The sequence below is a fragment of the Salmo trutta genome, chromosome 19 (assembly GCF_901001165.1).
Source record: "Salmo trutta chromosome 19, fSalTru1.1, whole genome shotgun sequence".
NCBI lineage: Eukaryota > Metazoa > Chordata > Actinopteri > Salmoniformes > Salmonidae > Salmo > Salmo trutta.
This window is the reverse complement of record NC_042975.1, coordinates 4,014,942-4,036,152: the sequence shown is the minus strand read 5'-3', so window position 1 is coordinate 4,036,152 and position 21,211 is coordinate 4,014,942. Positions and strand designations below refer to the sequence as shown.

The 21,211-nt window shown below is 44.3% G+C and overlaps 1 protein-coding gene across 1 annotated transcript; it reads left to right on the top strand.

Annotated features, from left to right (window-relative positions):
- Positions 1-5,472: 5,472 nt before the first annotated feature.
- On the top strand, positions 5,473-13,779 carry LOC115155051 (olfactory receptor 10A4-like). The gene is made up of 6 exons (XM_029701845.1): positions 5,473-5,695; positions 7,344-7,521; positions 8,334-8,436; positions 12,721-12,924; positions 13,162-13,310; positions 13,635-13,779. Exons 1-6 carry the CDS (start codon positions 5,473-5,475, stop codon positions 13,777-13,779), a joined length of 1,002 nt encoding a protein of 333 aa, XP_029557705.1.
- Positions 13,780-21,211: the final 7,432 nt, after the last annotated feature.

The following is a 21,211-nucleotide window of genomic DNA, read 5'->3' as shown; positions in this document are numbered from 1 at the left end:
CAAACAGTTATTTTTTTGTTTCATCAGACCAGAGGACATTTCTCAAAAAGTATGATCTTTGTCCCCATGTGCGGTTGCAAACAGTAGTTAACTTTTTAAGGTATAGGGGGCAGTATTTTCATTTTCGGATGAAAAGCGTGCCCAGAGTAAACTGCCTAATACTTGGGCCCAGAGTCAAATATTTGCATATTATTAGTAATTTGGATAGAAAACACTCTGAAGTTTCTAAAACTGTTTGAATGATGTCTGTGAGTATAACAGAACTCATATGGCAGGCAAAAACCTGAGAAAAATCCAACCAGGAAGTGGGAAATCTGAGAATTTTAGTTCTTCTTTTGAATCCCTATCGAAACTACAGTGTCTGTGGGGTCACGTTGCACTAGTTTTGACAGTCAACAGCCTTTGGAAACGTGTTTCATCCTTCTCCTGTTACTGGGCAGAAAATAGGAGCTCAGTCAATAAATGGACTGCCTGGGACCAGTGAGTTGTTTACTGCGTGGGCACGTTTGGCGTGCCGCTCCTTCTTTTTCCTCTGTAATGAATACGCTATTGTCCGGTTGGAATATTATCGACGTTTTATGTTAAAAAGACCCTAAGGATTGATTGTAAACAACTTTTGACATGTTTCTACAAACGGTAATGGAACTATTTGACTTTTCGTGTCTGGATTTATGCTCGCGCGTTATGCCTTTGGATAGTGATCTGAACGCACGAACAAAACGGAGGTATTTGGACATAAATATGGAGTATTTTGAACAAAAATAACATTTATTGTGGAAGTAGGAGTCCTGGGAGAGCATTCTGACGAAGATCAGCAAAGGTAAGAGACTATTTATAATACTAATTCTGAGTTTAATTGACCCCAGAACTTGGCGGGTATCTGTATAGCTTGCTTTGATGGCTGAGCTATCTACTCAGAATATTGAAAAATGTGCTTTCTCCGTAAAGCTATTTTAAAATCTGACACAGCAGTTGCATTAAGGAGAAGTATATCAATAATTCTTTCAATAACTGTTGTAAAATTTATCAACGTTTATGATGAGTATTTTTGTAAATCGATGTGCTCATTCACCGGGGGTTTTGGTGGGAATACATTTTCTGGACATCATGCTCCAATGTAAAATGGGGTTTTTGGATATAAAAATGAACTTTATCGAGCAAAACATACATGTATTGTGTAACATGAAGTCCTATGAGTGCCATCTGATGAAGATCATCAAAGGTTAGGGAATATTTTAGCTGCATTTTTGGTTTTTGTGACACATGTCCTTGCTTGGAAAATGGCTGTGTGGTTTTTCTTGTGAAGTTTATGTCCTAACATAATCTAATTTTATGCTTTCGCCGTAAAGCCTTTTTGAAATCGGACAATGTGGTTAGATTAACGAGAAGTTTATCTTTAAAATGGTGTAAAATAGTTGATTGTTTGAGAAAATGAAATGATGAGATTTTTGCTGTTTTGTATTTCGCGCCATGCAATTTCACTGGCTGTTGAATAGTGTGTCCCGCAGGTGGGACGCTAGCGTCCCACGTAGCCCATAGAAGTTAAGCATTTTTATGGCGGTTTTGGAGCAGTGGCTTCTTCCTTGCTGAATGGCCTTTCAGGTTATGTCGATATAGGACTCGTTTTACTGTGGATATAGATACTTTTGTACCTGTTTCCTCTAGCATCTTCGCAATGGTCCTTTGCTGTTGTCCTGGGATTGATTTGCAGTTTTCGCAATAAAGTACGTTCATCTCTAGGAGACAGAATGCGTCTCCTTCCTGAGCGGTATGACGGCTGCGTGGTCCCATGGTGTTTATACTTGGGTACTATTGTTTGTACAGATGAATGTGGTACCTTCAGGGGTTTGGAAATTGCTCCCAAGGATAAACCAGACTTGTAGATGTCTACAATTTTTTTCTGAGGTCTTGGCTGATTTCTTTTGATTGCCCCATGATGTCAAGCAAAGAGGCACTGAGTTTGAAGGTAGGCCTTTAAATACATCCACAGGTACACCTCCAATTGACTCAAATGATGTCAATTAGCCTATCAGAAGCTTCTAAAGCCATGACATCATTTTCTTGAGTTTTCCAAGCTGTTTAATGGCACAGTCAACTTAGTGTATATAAACTTCTGACCCACTGGAATTGTGATACAGTGAATTATAAGTGAAATAATCTGCCTGTAAACTATTGTTGGTAACATTACTTGTGTCATGCACAAAGTAGATGTCCTAACCGACTTGCCAAAACTATAATTTGTTAACAAGAAATTTATGGAGTGGTTGAAAGACGAGTTTTAATGACTCCAACCTAAGTGGATGTAAACTTCCTACTTCAAGTGTATATAGAGACATATTACATAGAGACATATTACATATATAGACATATTTCATATGACACATATATAGAGACCTACCCTTACCACCTGGGGGCGGCCCGTCAGGAAGTCCAGGATCCAGTTGCAGAGGGAGGTGTTTAGTCCCAGGGTCCTTAGCTTATTGATGAGCTTTGTGGAACTATGATGTTGAACGCTGAGCTGTAGTCAATGAATAGCATTCTCACATAAGTGATCCTTTTGTCCAGATGGGAAAGGGCAGTGTGGAGTGCAATAGAGATTGCATCATCTGTGTATCTGTTTGGGCGGTATGCAAATTGAAGTGGGTCTAGGGTTTCTGTGATAATGGTGTTGATGTGAGCCATGACCAGCTTTCTAAACCGGAAGCTCGGCCCCCCCACTGCTTATTTTTCAAATTCATGCTTCCTTCTCCCTGACATGAAGTGATGTGTCAATCGCAGGTATACTATACAGTGAATGAATAAATGGCATGTATTGAGAGGTGTGGTTTGTATTACACAGTATTTTAATGTAATCTCTATTGCACTCCACACTGCCCTTTCACACCTGGACAAAAGGAACACCTATGTGAGAATGCTATTCATTGACGACATGGGATTGGTGCAAGCACGTTGGCTGATAGGTAATGTTTATCACACATACAACATATTAATGAATATTTGGTGTTTTATATCACTTGAACTTCCAAAGGCTTCCAAACTGGCAGTGAATGCATGGAAAAACAGACCAAAACGCTCAACGATTTAAGGTTTAAAACTTCTTCGGGATCGGTGTCCCTTCCACGGTACGGTTGAGCTAACATAGGCTAACGCGATTAGCATGAGGGTGTATTACTACTACATACCAGTTAAGTTCGTCCAGGACACTCTTGCTATTTTTGTGTGCAACAAATATAGCCTATTACAAGGCATGAATCAATATATACTAATGAGCCAGAAACAACAGTATCATGCACCCACTAGTGGTCAAAAGGTTTTGGGTGCTCCAAAAATACGGTATGGTACTGTATTCTGTGGGATGGAATTACAGTACCATTCAAAATACAGCCATTTTTTTTCCAGCCCACAAAACCTTCCCACAATACATCATAATTTACAGTACGCTGCTGTAAAAAAAATTGTTCACATTATTTTACTGGTGATAATACACCAAATTACTGTATAAATTGCAGTTTTCCATCACAGTGTGATCAGTCCTTACATGCATCCGTAACTCTGTCTAGGTATTTGAGAATGGTTCTATTTCACCAGGCCCAACCCTCAGCGTGTTTACCAAAACAACTGGTGGGGTTGGCCACTTCGTTATTATTTGAACTACAGATTAGCCGATTAGGCGTCGCTGTGCACCAAGCTCCAAACACGTACACGATTCTCTAACGTCTCCTGAGACTCTTGGAGTGATCCTACCGCTGCCACCAATGTAGTGGGAGAGGTCCAACGGTTGAGGATTGTATGAAAACGTGTGTTCTAAATGATTAAAATGTACATCTAATGTTCACATTACACCGTGTTCACATTACACTGTGTTCACATTACACATTACACCGTGTTCACATTACACTGTGTTCACATTACACCGTGTTCACATTACACATTACACTGTGTTCACATTACACCGTGTTCACATTACACCGTGTTCACATTACACTGTGTTCACATTACACTGTGTTCACATTACACATTACACCGTGTTCACATTACACTGTGTTCACATTACACATTACACCGTGTTCACATTACACCGTGTTCACATTACACATTACACTGTGTTCACATTACACATTACACCGTGTTCACATTACACTGTGTTCACATAACACCGTGTTCACATTACACTGTGTTCACATTACACCATGTTCACATTACACATTACACCATGTTCACATTACACTGTGTTCACATTACACCGTGTTCACATTACACTGTGTTCACATTACACCGTGTTCACATTACAAAGTGTTCACATTACACCGTGTTCACATTACACCGTGTTCACATTACACTGTGTTCATATTACACATTACACCGTGTTCACATTACACCGTGTTCACATTACACTGTGTTCACATTACACCGTGTTCACATTACACATTACACCGTGTTCACATTACACTGTGTTCACATTACACCGTGTTCACATTACACCATGTTCACATTACACTGTGTTCACATTACACCGTGTTCACATTACACATTACACTGTGTTCACATTACACATTACACCGTGTTCACACTACACTGTGTTCACATTACACCATGTTCACATTACACATTACACTGTGTTCACATTACACCATGTTCACATTACACATTACACTGTGTTCACATTACACTGTGTTCACATTACACCATGTTCACATTACACTGTGTTCACATTACACCGTGTTCACATTACACTGTGTTCACAATACACCGTGTTCACATTACACTGTGTTCACATTACACCGTGTTCACATTACACTGTGTTCACAATACACCGTGTTCACATTACACTGTGTTCACAATACACCGTGTTCACATTACACTGTGTTCACATTACACCGTGTTCACATTACACCGTGTTCACACTACACCGTGTTCACATTACACCGTGTTCACATTACACCGTGTTCATATTACACCATATCTGTTTAGATAGAGAAGACTTGCACAGCCCTAGAGAGGGGTGGCCAGGGATGACATTTTCTGTGACGGACATGAGTGGAGTGACAACAGTGACATCAGCAGAGGGCAGGTTTTTTATTGGCTGTTGGCTGTCTTGTCAAAAGGGCATGCTGGGTATAAGGCTGGGAGATACAGAGCGGGACACTCCACACAACCCTGGGGGCTCTTGTTGGGAGGGAGGTAAGGATGGAGAGATGTAGGCTGTCTCTTAATATTTGTGTCACTTCATGTATGTTACGTGGGAGGTAAGGATGGAGAGAGATCATACAGGGTCTTCAACATCTCTCTCTCTCCCTCCCTCTCTCCCTCCCTCTCTCCCTCCCTCTCTCCTGCAGCTGAAACCATTTTAACTGAGTAGTTAACCATTTCAGGATAGGCTTTAGTGGCTCTATCTATCTTCATGTATGAGAGGCTTTCTCTCTGATTCTGTCTCTCCCCATCCCTCCCTCCCCCTACCTTCCCCAATACAGTATGTTTGAGGTAGATGACAACTACACACATGTGTCAGAGTTTGTGATCGTGGGCTTCCCAGGGCTCCATCCATCCTTCTTCCACCTGGTGGCTTGGTTCTTCTTCTTCGTCTATGTGACCACGGTGGTGGGGAACTTCCTGCTGGTGGTGCTGTTTGCCCTGGAGCGCAGCCTGCAGAAACCCATGTACATCATCATGCTCAGCCTGGCTCTATCAGATATAGGTAATATGCTCAGCCGGGTTCTGTCAGATTAAGGTAATATGCTCAGCCTGGTTCTGTCAGATTAAGGTAATACACTCAGCCTGGTTCTGTCAGATTAAGGTAATATACTCAGCCTGGTTCTGTCAGATTAAGGTAATATACTCAGCCTGGTTCTGTCAGATTAAGGTAATATACTCAGCCTGGTTCTGTCAGATTAAGGTAATACACTCAGCCTGGTTCTGTCAGATTAAGGTAATATACTCAGCCTGGTTCTGTCAGATTAAGGTAATATACTCAGCCTGGTTCTGTCAGATTAAGGTAATAGACTCAGCCTGGTTCTGTCAGATTAAGGTAATATGCTCAGCCTGGTTCTGTCAGATTAAGGTAATATGCTCAGCCTGGTTCTGTCAGATTAAGGTAATATACTCAGCCTGGTTCTGTCAGATTAAGGTAATATACTCAGCCTGGTTCTGTCAGATTAAGGTAATATACTCAGCCTGGTTCTGTCAGATTAAGGTAATATACTCAGCCTGGTTCTGTCAGATTAAGGTAATATACTCAGCCTGGTCAGAAAATGGACTCATGTTAGAACATCTGTTCTTTTTAAATGTGGACTCTCTCTTGCTCCTTCCTTCCCCAATGTGACTGCCGAGGGAGTTTAAACGTGTCTCGCTGAGCGCAGACATCAATGAGAGAGAGGAGAGCTGATGAGAGAAAGAGTGTGCTGTTAAAACGTGTCCCAATACCTCCCTCCTTTAATCACGTGGAGAGTCCCTCTCTGATATCACAGTCATGTACAAAAATCTGTGATCAGTCAGTGATTATTTCCATCTAAGAAAGGTCATGAAAATTTTAACAGCGTTGCTGAGTCAGTGGCTACAACTAGAGGTTCAGAGTGTTTTCACAGGAGGAGTGTTTGCACATTGATTTCCCCGATACTGGTGGGACAACGGGATGATCTCCTTCCCTATCTGTGTCTCAGGAGTCTAACGTGGACTCCTTCACCCTCCTTCACCCTCCCAACCCTCCCTCCACCTCTCCTCCACCCACCTCTCCCCTTCCCACCTCTCCTCCACCCACCTCTCCCCTTCCCACCTCTCCTCCCCCCTCCTCTCCCCTTCCCGCCTCTCCTCCCCCCTCCTCTCCCCTTCCCGACTCTCCTCCCTCCTCCTCTCCCCTTCCCGCCTCTCCTCCCCCCTCCTCTCCCCTTCCCGACTCTCCTCCCCCCTCCTCTCCCCTTCCCGCCTCTCCTCCCCCCTCCTCTCCCCTCCCCGCCTCTCCTTCCCCCCTCCTCTCCCCATCCCGACTCTCCTGACCCTACTCTCCCCTTCCCACCTCTCCTCCCCCTCCTCTCCCCTCCCCGCCTCTCTTCCCCCTCCTCTCCCCTTCCCACCTCTCCTCCACCCACCTCTCCCCTTCCCACCTCTCCTCCTCCTCCTCTCCCCTTCCCACCTCTCCTCCCGACTCCTCTCCCCTCCCCGCCTCTCCTCCACCCACCTCTCCCCTTCCCACCTCTCCTCCCCCCTCCTCTCCCCTTCCCGCCTCTCCTCCCCCTCCTCTCCCCTTCCCACCTCTCCTCCTCCTCCTCTCCCCTTCCTACCTCTCCTCCTCCTCCTCCTCTCCCCTTCCCACCTCTCCTCCTCCTCCTCTCCCCTTCCCACCTCTCCAGGTTTTGCCACAGTGGCCCTTCCCAATCTGATAGCTCGGTGGTGGTGGGACGACGGGAGAATCTCATTCCATACCTGTATGTTCCAGGAACAAATGATCCACTATTTTGGAACGCTCAACTCTCTCATTATGATGACCATGGCTATGGACCGGTACCTGGCTATCTGTCACCCTCTCAGGTAACATAGATCTATATAAATTCAGCACCCCTCACCTCTCTGATTCAGAGGGGTTGGGTTAAATGCGGAAGACACATTTCAGTTGAAGGCTTTCAGTTGTACAACTGACCAGGTGTCCCCTATTCCCCCTAACCTTAACCCTCTCATCATGATAACCATGGCTATGGACCGGTACCTGGCTATCAGGTAACAAAAACAACAATATCTCATTAATATGCATTATGATGTCATTGATGAAAAATACATACAAGTGTGTTGGGAGAATTCGTTATTTTTTTGGTCCTCTCCCCATCCCTCTTTCTCTCTCCCCCTCTCCCCATCCCTCTCGCTCTCTCTCTCTCTTCTCCCTCTTCTTCTCTCCCCCTCTCCCCATCCCTCGCTCTCTCTCTCTTCTCTCCCTCTTCTTCTCTCCCCCTCTCCCCATCCCTCGCTCTCTCTCTCTTCTCTCCCTCTTCTTCTCTCCCCTCTCCCCATCCCTCGCTCTCTCTCTTCTCTCCCCCATACCTTCCTCTTCCCCATCTCTCTCTCTTCTTCTCTCCACCTCTCCCCATCCCTCGCTCTCTCTCTCTCTCTCTCTCCCTCTTCTTCTCTCCCCCATACCTTCCTCTTCCCCATCTCTCTCTCTTCTTCTCTCCCCCTCTCCCCATCCCTCGCTCTCTCTCTTCTCTCCCCCATACCTTCCTCTTCCCCATCTCTCTCTCTTCTTCTCTCCCCCTCTCCCCATCCCTCTCTCTCTCTCTCCCTCTTCTTCTCTCCCCCATACCTTCCTCTCTCCATCTCTCTCCCTCCATCCCCTGCTCTCTCCTCTCCAGATATCCTATGTTGATGACCAACCGGACTATGAGTGGTCTAACAGTCTTCTCCTGGATATCAGCCCAAGTGGCACCTGGCATCGTCACCGTAGACTTCAGCAGGGTACTGTCATGATATAGATGTCTTGGTTGTTTAGCATGTGTGCCACTATTGGGGAAACTAAATTTAGTCTCCAAATGAATTGCACATAAATGAACAATTGTTGTCTCTCAAATACATCACTACAGTTGTTTGGATAGCTAGGTAGTGAATTTCAGCCACATTAGCATGGACATAACATCAGTCAAAACACCTCAAAACAAGACCTAGTATTATTGTTGCTAAATCTCTGACTGTTCAGAATCATAACACCAAATGGACTCTGCCTCATCGATGCATCCCAGGGGAGGATGGGCTTATGAGCCTTTAAGTCGGGTTCCTCTCAAACTGTCCTCATCCTAGGGAGTTGTTCCTTCCTTCAATCAATCAATCAATCAATCAATCAATCAATCAATCAACCAATCAATCAATGTATTTATATAGCCCTTCTTATATCAGCTGATGTCACAAAGTGTACAGAAACTCAGCCTAAAACCCCAGACAGCAAGCAATGCAGGTGTAGAAGCACGGTGGCGAGGAAAAACTCCCAAGAAAGGCCGGGAACCTAGGAAGAAACCTAGAGAGGAACCAGGTCAGTCCTCTTCTGGCTGTGCCGGGTGGAGATTATAACAGTACATGGCCAAGATGTTCAAATCTTCATAGATGTCCAGCAGGGTCAAATAATAATAATCACAGTGGTTGTAGAGGGTGCAACAGTTCAGCACCTCAGGAGTAAATGTCAGTTGGCTATTTATAGCCAATTATTCAGAGTATCGCTACCACTCCTGCTGTCTCTAGAGAGTTGAAAACAGCAGGTCTGGGGCAAGGTAGCATGTCCGGTGAACAGGTCAGGGTTCCATAGCCGCAGGCAGAACAGTTGAAACTGGAGTAGCAGCACGACCAGGTGGATTGATGACAGCAAGGAGTCATCAGGCCAGGTAGTCCTGAGGCATGGTCCTAGGGCTCAGGTCCTCCTCCGAGAGAGAGAGAGAAAAAGAGAAAGAAAAAGAGAGAGAGAGAGATAATTAGAGAGAGCATACTTACATTCACACAGGACACCGGATAAGACAGGAGAAATACTCCAGATATAACAGACTGACCATAGCCTCCCGACACATGAACTATTGCAGCATAAAAACTGAAGGCTGAGACAGGAGGGGTCGGGAGACACTGTGGCCCCGTCCGACGATACCCCCGGACAGGGCCAAACAGGCAGGATATAACCCCCACACTTTGCCAAGGCACAGCCCCCACACCACTAGAGGGATATCTTCAACCACCAACTTACTACCCTGAGACAAGGCCGAGTATAGCCCACGAAGATCTCCCCAATGGCACGAACCCGAGGGGGGCGCCAACCCGGACAGGAAGATCACGTCAGTGACTCAACCCACTCAAGTGACGCACCCACTCAAGGGACGGCGTGGAAGAGCACCAATAAGCCAGTGACACAGCCCCTGTAATAGGATTAGAGGCAGAGAATCCCAGTGGAGAGAGGGGAACCGGCCAGGCAGAGACAGCAAGGGCGGTGTGTTGCTCCAGTGCCTTTACGTTCACCTTCATACTCCTGGGCCAGACTACACTCAATCTTAGGACCTACTGAAGAGATGAGTCTTCAATAAAGACTTAAAGGTCGAGACCAAGACCGAGTCTGCATCTCTCACATGGATAGGCAAACCATTCCATATAATTGGAGCGCTATAGGAGAAAGCCCTGCCTCCAGCTATTTGCTTAGACATTCTAGGGACAATAAGGAGGCCTGCGTCTTGTGAACGTAGCATATGTGTAGGTATGTACGGCAGGACAAAATCGGAAAGTTAGGTAGGAGCAAGCCCATGTAATGCTTTGTAGATTAGCAGTAAAACCTTGAAATCATCCCTAGCCTTAACAGGAAGCCAGTGTAGAGAGGCTAGCACTGGAGTAATATGATCACATTTTATGGTTCGAGTCAAGATTCTTGCAGCCGTGTTTAGCACTAACTGAAGTTTATTTAGTGCTTTATCTGGGTAGCCGGAAAGTAGAGCATTGCAGTAGTCTAACCCCTGACAAAAGCATCAATGAATTTCTCTGCTTCATTTTTGGACAGAAAGTTCCTGATGTTTGCAATGTTACGTAGATGGAAAAAAGCTGTCCTTGAAACGCCTCACCAATATCCAATGGTAGAGCGTGGCGCAAAATACAAATACCTTAAAAATGCTATAAGTTCAATTTCTCAAACATATGACTATTTTACACCATTTTAAAGACAAGACTCTCGTTAATATAACCACATTGTCCGATTTCAAAAAGGCTTTACAGCGAAAGCAAAAAAATTGATTATGTCAGGAGAGTACCCTGCCAAAAATAATCACACAGCCATTTTCAAAGCAAGCATATATGTCACAAAAACCAAAATCACAGCTAAATGCAGCACTAACCTTTGATCTTCATCAGATGACACTCCTAGGACATTATGTTATACAATACATGCATGTTTTGTTCAATCAAGTTCATATTTATATCAAAACCAGCTTTTTACGTTAGCTCGTGATGTTCAGAACTAGCATACCCACCGAAAACTTCCAGTGAATTTACTAAATTACTCATGATAAACGTTCACAAAATACATAACAATTATTTTAAGAATTATAGATACAGAACTCCTTTATGCAATCGCGGTGTCAGATTTTAAAATAGCTTTTCGGTGAAAGCACATTTTGCAATATTCTGAGTCCATAGCTCGGCCATCACGGCTAGCTATTTTGACACCCACCAAGTTTGGGGCTCACTAAACTCAGAATTACTATTAGAAAAATTGGATTACCTTTGCTGTTCTTCGTCAGAATGCACTCCCAGGACTTCTACTTCAACAACAAATGTTGTTTTGGTTCCAAATAATCCATAGTTATATTCAAAAAGCTCCGTTTTGTTCGTGCGTTCAGGTCACTATCCGAAGGGTGACGCGCGAGCGCATTTCGTGACAAAAAAATGTCAAAATATTCCATCGCCGTACTTAGAAGCATGTCAAACGCTGTTTAAAATACATTTTTATGCTATTTTTCGCGATAATATTCCAAACGGGCAACGTTGTATTCATTCAAAGGCTGAAAGAAAAAAATTGGAGTAGTCTCGTGAACGCGCATCTCAGTCTCACTGTCCTCAGGCTGACCACTTACAAATTCTGCTGCTGTTCTTTGCCCAAAGACAGCAGACACCCCATTCCACTTTCTGGCGGCTTTAGAGAGCCAATGGAAGCCTTAGAAAATGTCACGTTACAGCACAGATGCTGTATTTTCGATAGAGATGCAACAGAAGGACAACAAATTGTCAGACAGAGCGCTTCCTGTATGGAATCTTCTCAGGTTTTGGTCTGCCATATGAGCTCTGTTATACTCACAGACACCATTCAAACAGTTTTAGAAACTTTAGAGTGTTCTCTATCCAAATCTACTAATTATATGCATATTCTAGTTTCTGGGCAGGAGTAGTAACCAGGTTAAATCGGGTACGTTTTTTATCCAGCCGTGCAAATACTGCCCCCTATCCCAAAGAAGTTAATGGGGAGAACTGGTTGAAAGTTTCTGTCGGCTGAATGAGTGACACCGGCTGAGCATTCCTGCAGAATTTCCTTCCAGAAGCCATGAGAAAATTGTCCGGCTGTGGGGACTGTGCGAGGGGATTTATACTACTATCTGCACTTATTTGTGGCACAGACGTTGTTTCATCCTTTCCTACACTTAAATTACCCTTGCCTAACGGTTGTGTCTGAAGCACAGCTATCCTCGCCATAAGACGATCGTTCTCCTGTATATTATGAGTACAGCGACTGCAATTAGAAGGCATCCTGTTCATGCTACTACTTAGTTTCGGCTGGTGGAGATCCTGACGAACCACGTCCAGATAAAGCGTCCGGGGTGAAAAAGTTTAATGAAAAAAATTAAATATAAAACGGTAATTAAAAGGTAAAAACCGTAAAGTTGGCAGGTAGCAAAGTAAGGTTAACAACAAACCGCACAGCGGCATGTAAACAAGTCTACAAGTTGTGACCGGAAACTACTACTTAACCCACTTCCTTGACACTCTGATTCTGTTTGCTCTTTGTGATCTATATTAGTCTTTTAATGGACATTGCTGGTGTAAAAAGGCCTATAAATGAATCTTATTAATTGGGAATGATATATATCTCATATCTCCTCTAAACTTTTCCAAGCTTCACCTCCCAGAAAGTAGTGTTGTGTGAACCCTACCTGATCTTTAGAACCTACGGTGCTCTTTGGGATCTGGGCTGGGTTGACATTGACAATGACTTTGTTTGTTTTTATCTCCCAGAAAGTGGCGTTCTGTGGTCCCAACCGTATCCTTCATGCCTACTGTGATGCTATAGCACTGACTAGGCTGTCCTGTTCCAACATGGTGGCGATCAATAATAGCTCCTATGGGCTGGCCATGTTTGTCCTCCTCGTCCCCTTCTCCCTTATCATCTTCTCCTACGTCAGCATCATCGTCACCGTGATGCGCATGGCCAACGCACAGGTCAGAGACAGGATGTGTGGAAGGTGGGGGCTGGATGGGTTGGAGGGGAGGGAGGGAGGGGGTGGGGTCTTGTCTTGCCTGTGTCCCTAATTCCAACTACTCTGTCCTAACCCTAACCCCTAACCCTAACCCCAGCCCTACCGCTAACCATAACCCCTAACCCTAACCCACTGCATCTCTCTGTCCTAACCCTAACCCACTGAGTGATTTTCTCCAACTTTCTCCTCTCTAACCCAGGGCAGACGGAAAACCTTCTCTACCTGTGGTACTCAGGGATGTCTGATTCTTATCTACTACATCCCCCGCTTCATAGTTTACTCCACGCCCTACATGCCCAACCTGACAATTACCCCTGACCTTCGCGTCGGACTCAGCCTCATCTGTAGGTAGGTAGACCACAGATTAGAGAGGTGCGCCATGTGTCTTGTGTTGGGGAAAAGACAGAATACTAATTTCCGTTTGAATCAAACGGACAATAAACCTGTTCCAGGGGTGTGTGTGTGTGTTTCTCAGGGGGGGGTTTGGATAAAAGGGGAGGACATTTTTTTTTATTTCTGTGAACAACTGATAAAGTCAACTTGTTACATTTTACATTTACATTTTAGTCATTTAGCAGACGCTCTTTTCCAGAGCGACTTACAGCAGTGAATACATACATTTCATTTCATGCATTTTATTTTATTTTCTGAAGTTGGTATTCTATTCTACAGCCTGTTCCCTCCGGTGGCCAACCCGTTCATCTACTGTTTCAGGACCAAGGAAATCAGAACCATCCTGGGACGCTGGAGAAAGGGCTGGGGGAACAGCCGGACAGAACCGCGTAAACCCAACACTGTGGCTGTTATCACTAGATGAGATACCACACACTGGGGGTTATAGGGTTATATAACATGTTATAACATGAGTAGGATAGCCATCCTGGGTTGCTGGGGACAGGGCTGGAAGAACAACATCCTGCCTGTCATCACTAGATGAGGGGTTAGGTTATAACATGTTAATTCAGGGTTATAACATGTTAATTCAGGGTTATAACATGTAGCTACATAATTACAACACTGTAGCTGTTATCACTAGATGAGACTCACTCAGATGTGGTTCTGTATCAGCGTAAAAAATATATATATCTGTTTCATCTTTAAAATATGACTTATGGCATCGGCTTCTGACTGGTCTTATTGCTCCGGCTTTTTTAGATATTACTATTCTCAATGGATATGACGGAGATGACACTTGGCATTCTGAAAAATAGCATTTATTTGTATTTTATATAGTATCATAACAAATAGTAAATCGAATTTTAAACAAGCCAGTTAATTGTGCTGTCTGATTAACTCTCAACCAGTATGGATAATGTGTAATAAACAGGGGAGTTGTAATGCCGACGTAGGGAATCAGGATGCAGGTGCAGTTAACGAGTTTAATAATAACGAACATAGAACGATACAAAACAAGAGAAGCGTCTGACAAGGAAACAGAACCAATACTACCGGATAACTGATAACAGAAGAGTGCTCTATAAAGGGTAAGTAATCAGGGAGTAATGAAGTCCAGATTGATGATGATTTTAGCATGTAAGTCTTGGTGGGAAAAACAAACAAAACAATTGTGGAAGCATGCCAGCAAAGCCACTACACAACACAACACTAAACATTCATTGCACTATAACGTTGCCAAACTGTGCCCACAAACGGTTAAGCCTACATAAAGCTGTCCCAACAGCGGAGTCCCAACACCTTACAACTGCTACACCTGGCTATCAGCGGAGTCTTGTCTGGCAGCGAAACAGTTCATTCAACCTCATTTACTGCCTTTTAAAAAACATAGCTGATATGGCTGACTTGCTTAAACAAATGTGGTTTCTACTGACAATTGAGATGTACAAACTATGGCATAAGGGAACAATGAGCAGATAAGAGGCAATCCATAATTTTGTTTAAGACATTGATGAGCTAGCTAAGATGGATGTAGTCAATATAACTATTTGTTCGGCACTTTTGAAATGTACAGCGACAGAATTCAGAACATGGGCCATTCTTACAGTAAGTATTCTCCCTGTACACCAAGTCAGAGCTCTTGGCTAAATAAAGGGGGCATATAAGCAGACAATGAAAGCTCTTACAATTTTCAATGAGTACATTTCTCTAAAACAGGTTATAGGCTACATGTGCACCACCAAGTCAGAACAGCAGGCGAAATTAAGGGGGAAAATAGACCAAGTAATTTGGGTGAGGCACATGGGCTACTAACAGCTTACTACACAACATACACTTAGTATTACTTTCTTAGCTACAGTATACATATCTCGCCGGAATATTACATTATTTATGCAGCAGCATAGAATACTGTTTTGGACTCACCTTGCTGTGCTGTGCTCACTTGAACAGGAAGGTGGCGCGGTGGTCCTTCGTGGGCAAAATTTGACATGAAACTTTTTCAAATTCTGTCATTTTCTGGATTTATGGCGCTTTCAAGACAACTGGGAACTCTTGAAAAAACAAGGTCGATGTCACGTCCTGACCAGCAGAGGGAGTGCTGTTTAGTATTGGTCAGGACGTGGCAGAGGTTGTGTGTTGTATGTAGTTTCTAGTTGTTCTGTTTCTGTGTTAGTCTGTGTGACTCCCGATCAGGAACAGCTGGATATCGTTGTTCCTGATTGGGAGTCATATATTAGGTGTGTGTTTTTGTCTTGGGGTTGTGGGCTGTTTTCATTAGCACTGCTATTTTTGTAAGTATAGCCTGTTAGCCTGTCTTGAGTCGTTCTTGTTTATTGTTTTCCGTGTTTGCTGGATTCTTTACCATTAAAAGATGAGTATTCACATCCCGCCTGCGATTTGGTCATCAATACCCAACGCCAGCCGTTACAGTCGAATCATGATGACGTCAGAGATCTTCAGGTCGTGGCTCTAGAAAGAGGCCCGACTTCCCGACTTACAATTCCAAATTTCTAAATGTATTTTCCCAGTCGGAGCTGATTTTTTTTTTTTTTTATTGTTGCAAATTTTGAATGTTTATCATTTTAAGCTTGGAAAAGAGACCCTTAAACCCAGGCTTGGGACCACACACCCACTCCACTGGATAGCAGGTTAGTGATTGCTTTACAATGCTTGCAGTTAGCCACTGGTTCTTTCCAAACCACTCATTGTTGAATTTGCAATTTCCAACTTGTATAATGTTTATGTCCAATGAGCACCGATATGTTTTATATATAATTTATCTTCATTTGACAAGGATTGAAAAGGATTTGCCAGTAGATTGTCGACTTGATTTATGATGACGGATAGCTAAGATTTTGAATGTATGACATTGACATGATCAGTCCAATCAAAGCTACTGTAGATATAACGTGATTTGATGTCATTTTTACATTGTTCGCAAACTGATATGTGACATGTATTCATGCCTAAATAACATGTAAAACAAATGTGGGGCTCAAAATGATGGGTCGCAACTGGATGAGATGCAGGTGTGCGAAGGGCAGGCCGGTCCGGAACAGCGAAGGTGGAATTCTCAGATGACGTTGTCTACCGGAACCCAGCATCGCTCTTCTGGACCGTACCCCTCCCAGTCCACCAGGTACAGGAGCCAACCCCCACGACGTCGGGAGTCCAGGATGATCTTACGGCATAGGCAGGGCTCCCCTTGATGTCCAAGTGAGGCGGAATGGTGTCGTGGGGGAGGGCATCAGCCAAGGGACCAGGAACCACCGGCCTGATGGAAAACATCAAAAAAGGGTGAGAACCTGTAGTTATTGGGGAGTTGTAATCTGTAAGTTACCTCATTGACCTGTCTGAGGACCTTCAATGGCCAGGGACTCAGCTTCTTACAGGGCAGCCAGAGCGGGATCACCAGGATAGAACACGGGAAACGCCTGATCTTTCTGATGGCGGACGGTGCGTTGGGGTCTCACGTGGGCATCGTTTCATACCTCTTCTGCACGGCTGATCCACTCGTCCACTGCAGGAGCTTCGGTCTGGCTCGGAGTCAACAGAGCCAGGGCTGGCTGAGAAGCCAGAACACACTGGAAGGGAGTCAGCCCGGAGGAATCAAATCAAATCAAAGGTATTTCTAAAGCCCTTCTTACATCAGGTGATGTCTCAAAGTGCTGTACAGAAACCCAGCCTAAAACCCCAAACAGCAAGCAATGCAGGTGTAGAAGCACGGTGGCTAGGCAAAACTCACTAGAAAGGCCAGAACCTAGGAAGAAACCTAGAGAGGAACCAGGTTATGATGGGTGGCCAGTCCTCTTCTGGTTGTGCCGGGTGGAGATTATAACAGAACATGGCCAAGATGTTCAAATGTTCATAGATGACCAACAGGGTCAAATTAAGGAGTGTGAAGGAGTGTTGCAATGAATTCTGGGGACCCACTCCCCCTGCCGGTCCTGGCAGTGACTCCTCAGGAAACTCCCCAGCTCAGCAACCTGGAGAGAGGTAGGGATACCAGAGAGAGGGATGAAACGTCATGATTTAGAGAATCTGTCAAAAACCACCAAAATGGTGGTGGAATCATCAGAGGGAAGATCAGAGACAAAAGCAATGGATCGATGAGACCAGGGAAGCTGAGGAAAGGGAAGGAATTTACCCGCTTGAGCGTGCCGGGAGAGATTTATATTGAGTACATACTGAACATGAGCTGACATAGTGTGCGACGTCCTGCGCCAAAGTGGGCCACCAGTATTTCTCAGAAAGGGATTGAGTGCAGCAGGGGATGCCTGGGTGTCCAGCGGCAATCTCTGACCCACGTGGGGACGTAAATGCATTCTGGAGAGCAGGAGGCAGGAGCGGGTTCCCTCTCCAGAGCCTGGCGGATGTCCACATCTATGTCCCAAAACACAGGGCCGACATCCTGGTCCCCAGGTGGTAATCCTCCTCTCTGACCAGGAGTTGGTGGGATTATGGAGTTGGAGTCACGGGAGGCTTTGTGCATGGGTGCGGCGGTGATAAGGAAGGGAAAGCTTTCCTGGTGCTTGGGTCCCGCGGTGAGAGTGAGTGGAGCTGTGACTTGCGTAAATGTGTCGGATCCCAACAGAGCTACGATTCCATGATTCCAACTGGCTCATTGATCCCCCTCCTCTCCCCTGTAACTATTCCCCCAGGTCGTTGCTGCAAATGAGAATGTGTTCTCAGTCAACTTACCTGGTAAAATAACGGATAAATAAATAAAAATCACCTCATAGGAACCCAGCTCCACCTCTCCTCTCTCCCAGACGGCCATAGCCCACTCCAACACCCGTCCAGTCAGCAGGAAAATAACCGTGGTAACCTTGTACCTCTCCGTGGTCGGGGCTCCCATCTGATGAGTAAAATAGAGGGAGCACTGGATGAGGAAGCCACAGCATTTGGATGGAGACCTGTCCTATTTGTCTGGGAGGGACAAACGGGAATAGCTGACCTGGGTGGACTGTTGGATGGGCTTGGGTACTGGCTCGACTTGTGGTAGAGAATCCTCCGCTTGTTGGAGGTGAAGCCCCTCGTGGAATGTCGAGACGTTGAAGAAAGCGGAGGACCTCATCCATAGCCATCCCCAGTTGTGCCAGCTGATCGTGGTGTTGGCGAAGTAGGTGTCCCTGTTCGCTGACCATCTGGGAGATGTTCTGATTAACTGCTGCTTCCATTTGTTGAGGTAGTATTCTGTAATGTCGATGCAGGGAGTCAGGAAGCAAGTGCAGTAGGTGAGTTTAATAATAACGAACGTCTGACAAGGAAACATACCCAATACTTCCTGATAACAATGGTAACCATGGCACCGGAGAAGAAGGCGGACGTTTAACGTGTCCCCAACCGATTGTGTTTTTTGTTTGTTTATTTGCGTTGTTGATAACTTATTTTTTTAACTTATTTTGTACATAATGTTGCCGCTACCGTCTCTTATGACCGAAAATAACTTCTGGACATCAGGACTGCTATTACTCACCACGGACTAGCAGAATCCTTTTGTTCCTTTACCTCTTGAGACTCTCATCCCGTTAGCGGGATCATTTTCCAGCGAAAAACTCCTAGCGACATTAGCATAACGAAATTCAATATTTTTTTTTTCAAATATAGGACTGTCTCATATCGTTTTATAGATACACCTCTCTTGAATCGACCCTCGTTGTCCGATTTCAAAAAGGTTTTACAGGAAAAGCACAATATTAGATTATGTTAGAGGAGTACATGGTAAAAGTAGCATCATATGAATTTTCCGACCAGGCACATGCATCACATATAACCAAAAAACAGCTAAATGCAGCACTAACCTTTTACAAACTTCATCAGATGACACACCTAGGACATCATGTTACACACAGCATGCAATCTTTTGTTCAATAAAGGTCATATTTCTATATAAAAACAGCATTTTACATCGGCACCTGACGTTGACTAACTATTTTTTCATGAAATGCGTCCCAGGAAACAGTGCTACAATTTTATAAATTACTATTCGAAAACGATTTTTTTTTTTTATATTGTCAATCTAAGATTTATAGATGAATATCTCTTGAAAACACCCGTCATAACAGATTTTAAATTAACTTTACAGGGTAATCACACTTTGAGATAAAAGGGGATGCGATACTCAGAAAATGAGCTAGAAAGCCTAGCTCGTCGCCATCTTGGAACAATCGCACATCACATCTGATCTTGTATAATATTGCCAATAATCCCTCACCTTTAGTTGTCTTCATCAGAAAGCACTTCCAGGGATCCCAGGTCCACGACAAATGTATTTTCGGTCGAAAAAGTCCATCCTTTATGTTCCATTAGCTTGTTGTTGTTAGCGCGTCCTAAGGCTGTAACCAAATGTTGATCCGTGCGCGGCACTTGGCTAACGAAAAATGACTATTTTCCCTTCGTTAGGTTCGTTCAAACATGTCAAACGTTGTATAACATTAATCTTCAGGGCCTGTTTCAACAAGAGAGCCAATCAGATTCGAGTGGGACGATTTCATTGTGTTTCAAAACGTTTCCAAAGGTGGGGGCAGACACGGCCGCCGACGTCACAATGCTGATGGCCCTCCTACTGTGACCAATTGCCACATCGTCTCCTGCACTGAGTTTCGACAGCAGAAGCTTCAAAACACTTTGTAAAGACTGGGGACATCTAGTGGATGCACTGGAAAGTGCTCAATTATCATTTTCTCACGTTGTGAATTACAGGGAAGGCTGTGAAGTCGAGTCCACAATTCAGAATCCCACTTCCTGGTTCAATCGGTCTCGGGGTTTTGACTGCCATACGAGTTCTGTTATACTCACAGACACCATTCAAACAGTTTCAGAAACCTTAGGGTGTTTTCTATCCATATAAAATAAGTATATGCATGTCCTAGCTTCTGAGTTTGATTAGTAGGCCGTTGAAAATGGGAACGAATTTTTTCCAAAATGCGCTGTGGCGCCCCCAGTGGTAGGATATACGCAAGAGGTTAAAGAGTCTGACGAGCCCGAAGCAAAGGATGTATGCGAATTACAGACTGCTTTCTCTGGAACAGGCCCAGACCCCGTGATTTGCGTGAAGAGGAGGCGGAGAAAAAGGGTATACAGGGAATTCGTAGGCGATGGAATAAACCCCCACTTCCTTCCATTTTGCTAGCAAATGTGCAATCTTTGGATAATAAAATCCATGACCTACGCAGAAGATTAAACTACCAACGGGATATTCAAAACTGTAATATCTTATGCTTCACGGAGACGTGGCTGAACGACGATGCTATCAACATACAGCTGGTTGGTTATACACTGTACCGGCAGGATAGAACAACGGCGTCTGGTAAGATAAGGGGCGGCGGACTATGTCTTTTTGTAAATAACAGCTGGTGCACGATATCTAAGGAAGTCTCGAGCTATTGCTCACCTGAGGTAGAGTATCTCATGATAAGCTGTAGACCACACTATCTACCTAGAGAATTTTCATTTGTATTTTTCATAGCTGTTTACATACCACCACAGAATGAGGCTGGCAAAAAGACAACATTGAATGAGCTGTATTCCGCCATAAGCAAACAAGAAAATGCTCACTCAGAGCGGTCTTAGTAGCTGGGGCCTTTAATGCATGGAAACTTAATTCCGTTTTACCAAATTTCTATCAGCATGTTAAATGTGCAACCAGAGGGAAAAAAACACACACAAAGCTCTCCCTCGCCCACCATTTGGCAAATCTGACCATAATTCTATTCTCCATATTCCTGCTTACAAGCAAAAAAATTAAAGCAGGAAGCCCCAGTGACTCAATCAATAAAAAACTGGTCAGACGAAGCAGATGCTAAGCTACAGGACTGTTTTAGTAACACACACTGGAATAGGTTCCGGGA

What these genes read in the sequence shown, in the direction of transcription:
- LOC115155051 (XM_029701845.1), top strand. Translation starts at nt 5,473, where the DNA reads ATGTTTGAGGTAGATGACAACTACACACATGTGTCAGAGTTTGTGATC. An exon ending in TGCGCATGGCCAACGCACAG is followed by an intron (nt 12,925 to 13,161) that starts GTCAGAGACAGG and finishes TCTCTAACCCAG; the next exon opens with GGCAGACGGAAAACCTTCTC. An exon ending in GGACTCAGCCTCATCTGTAG is followed by an intron (nt 13,311 to 13,634) that starts GTAGGTAGACCA and finishes TCTATTCTACAG; the next exon opens with CCTGTTCCCTCCGGTGGCCA.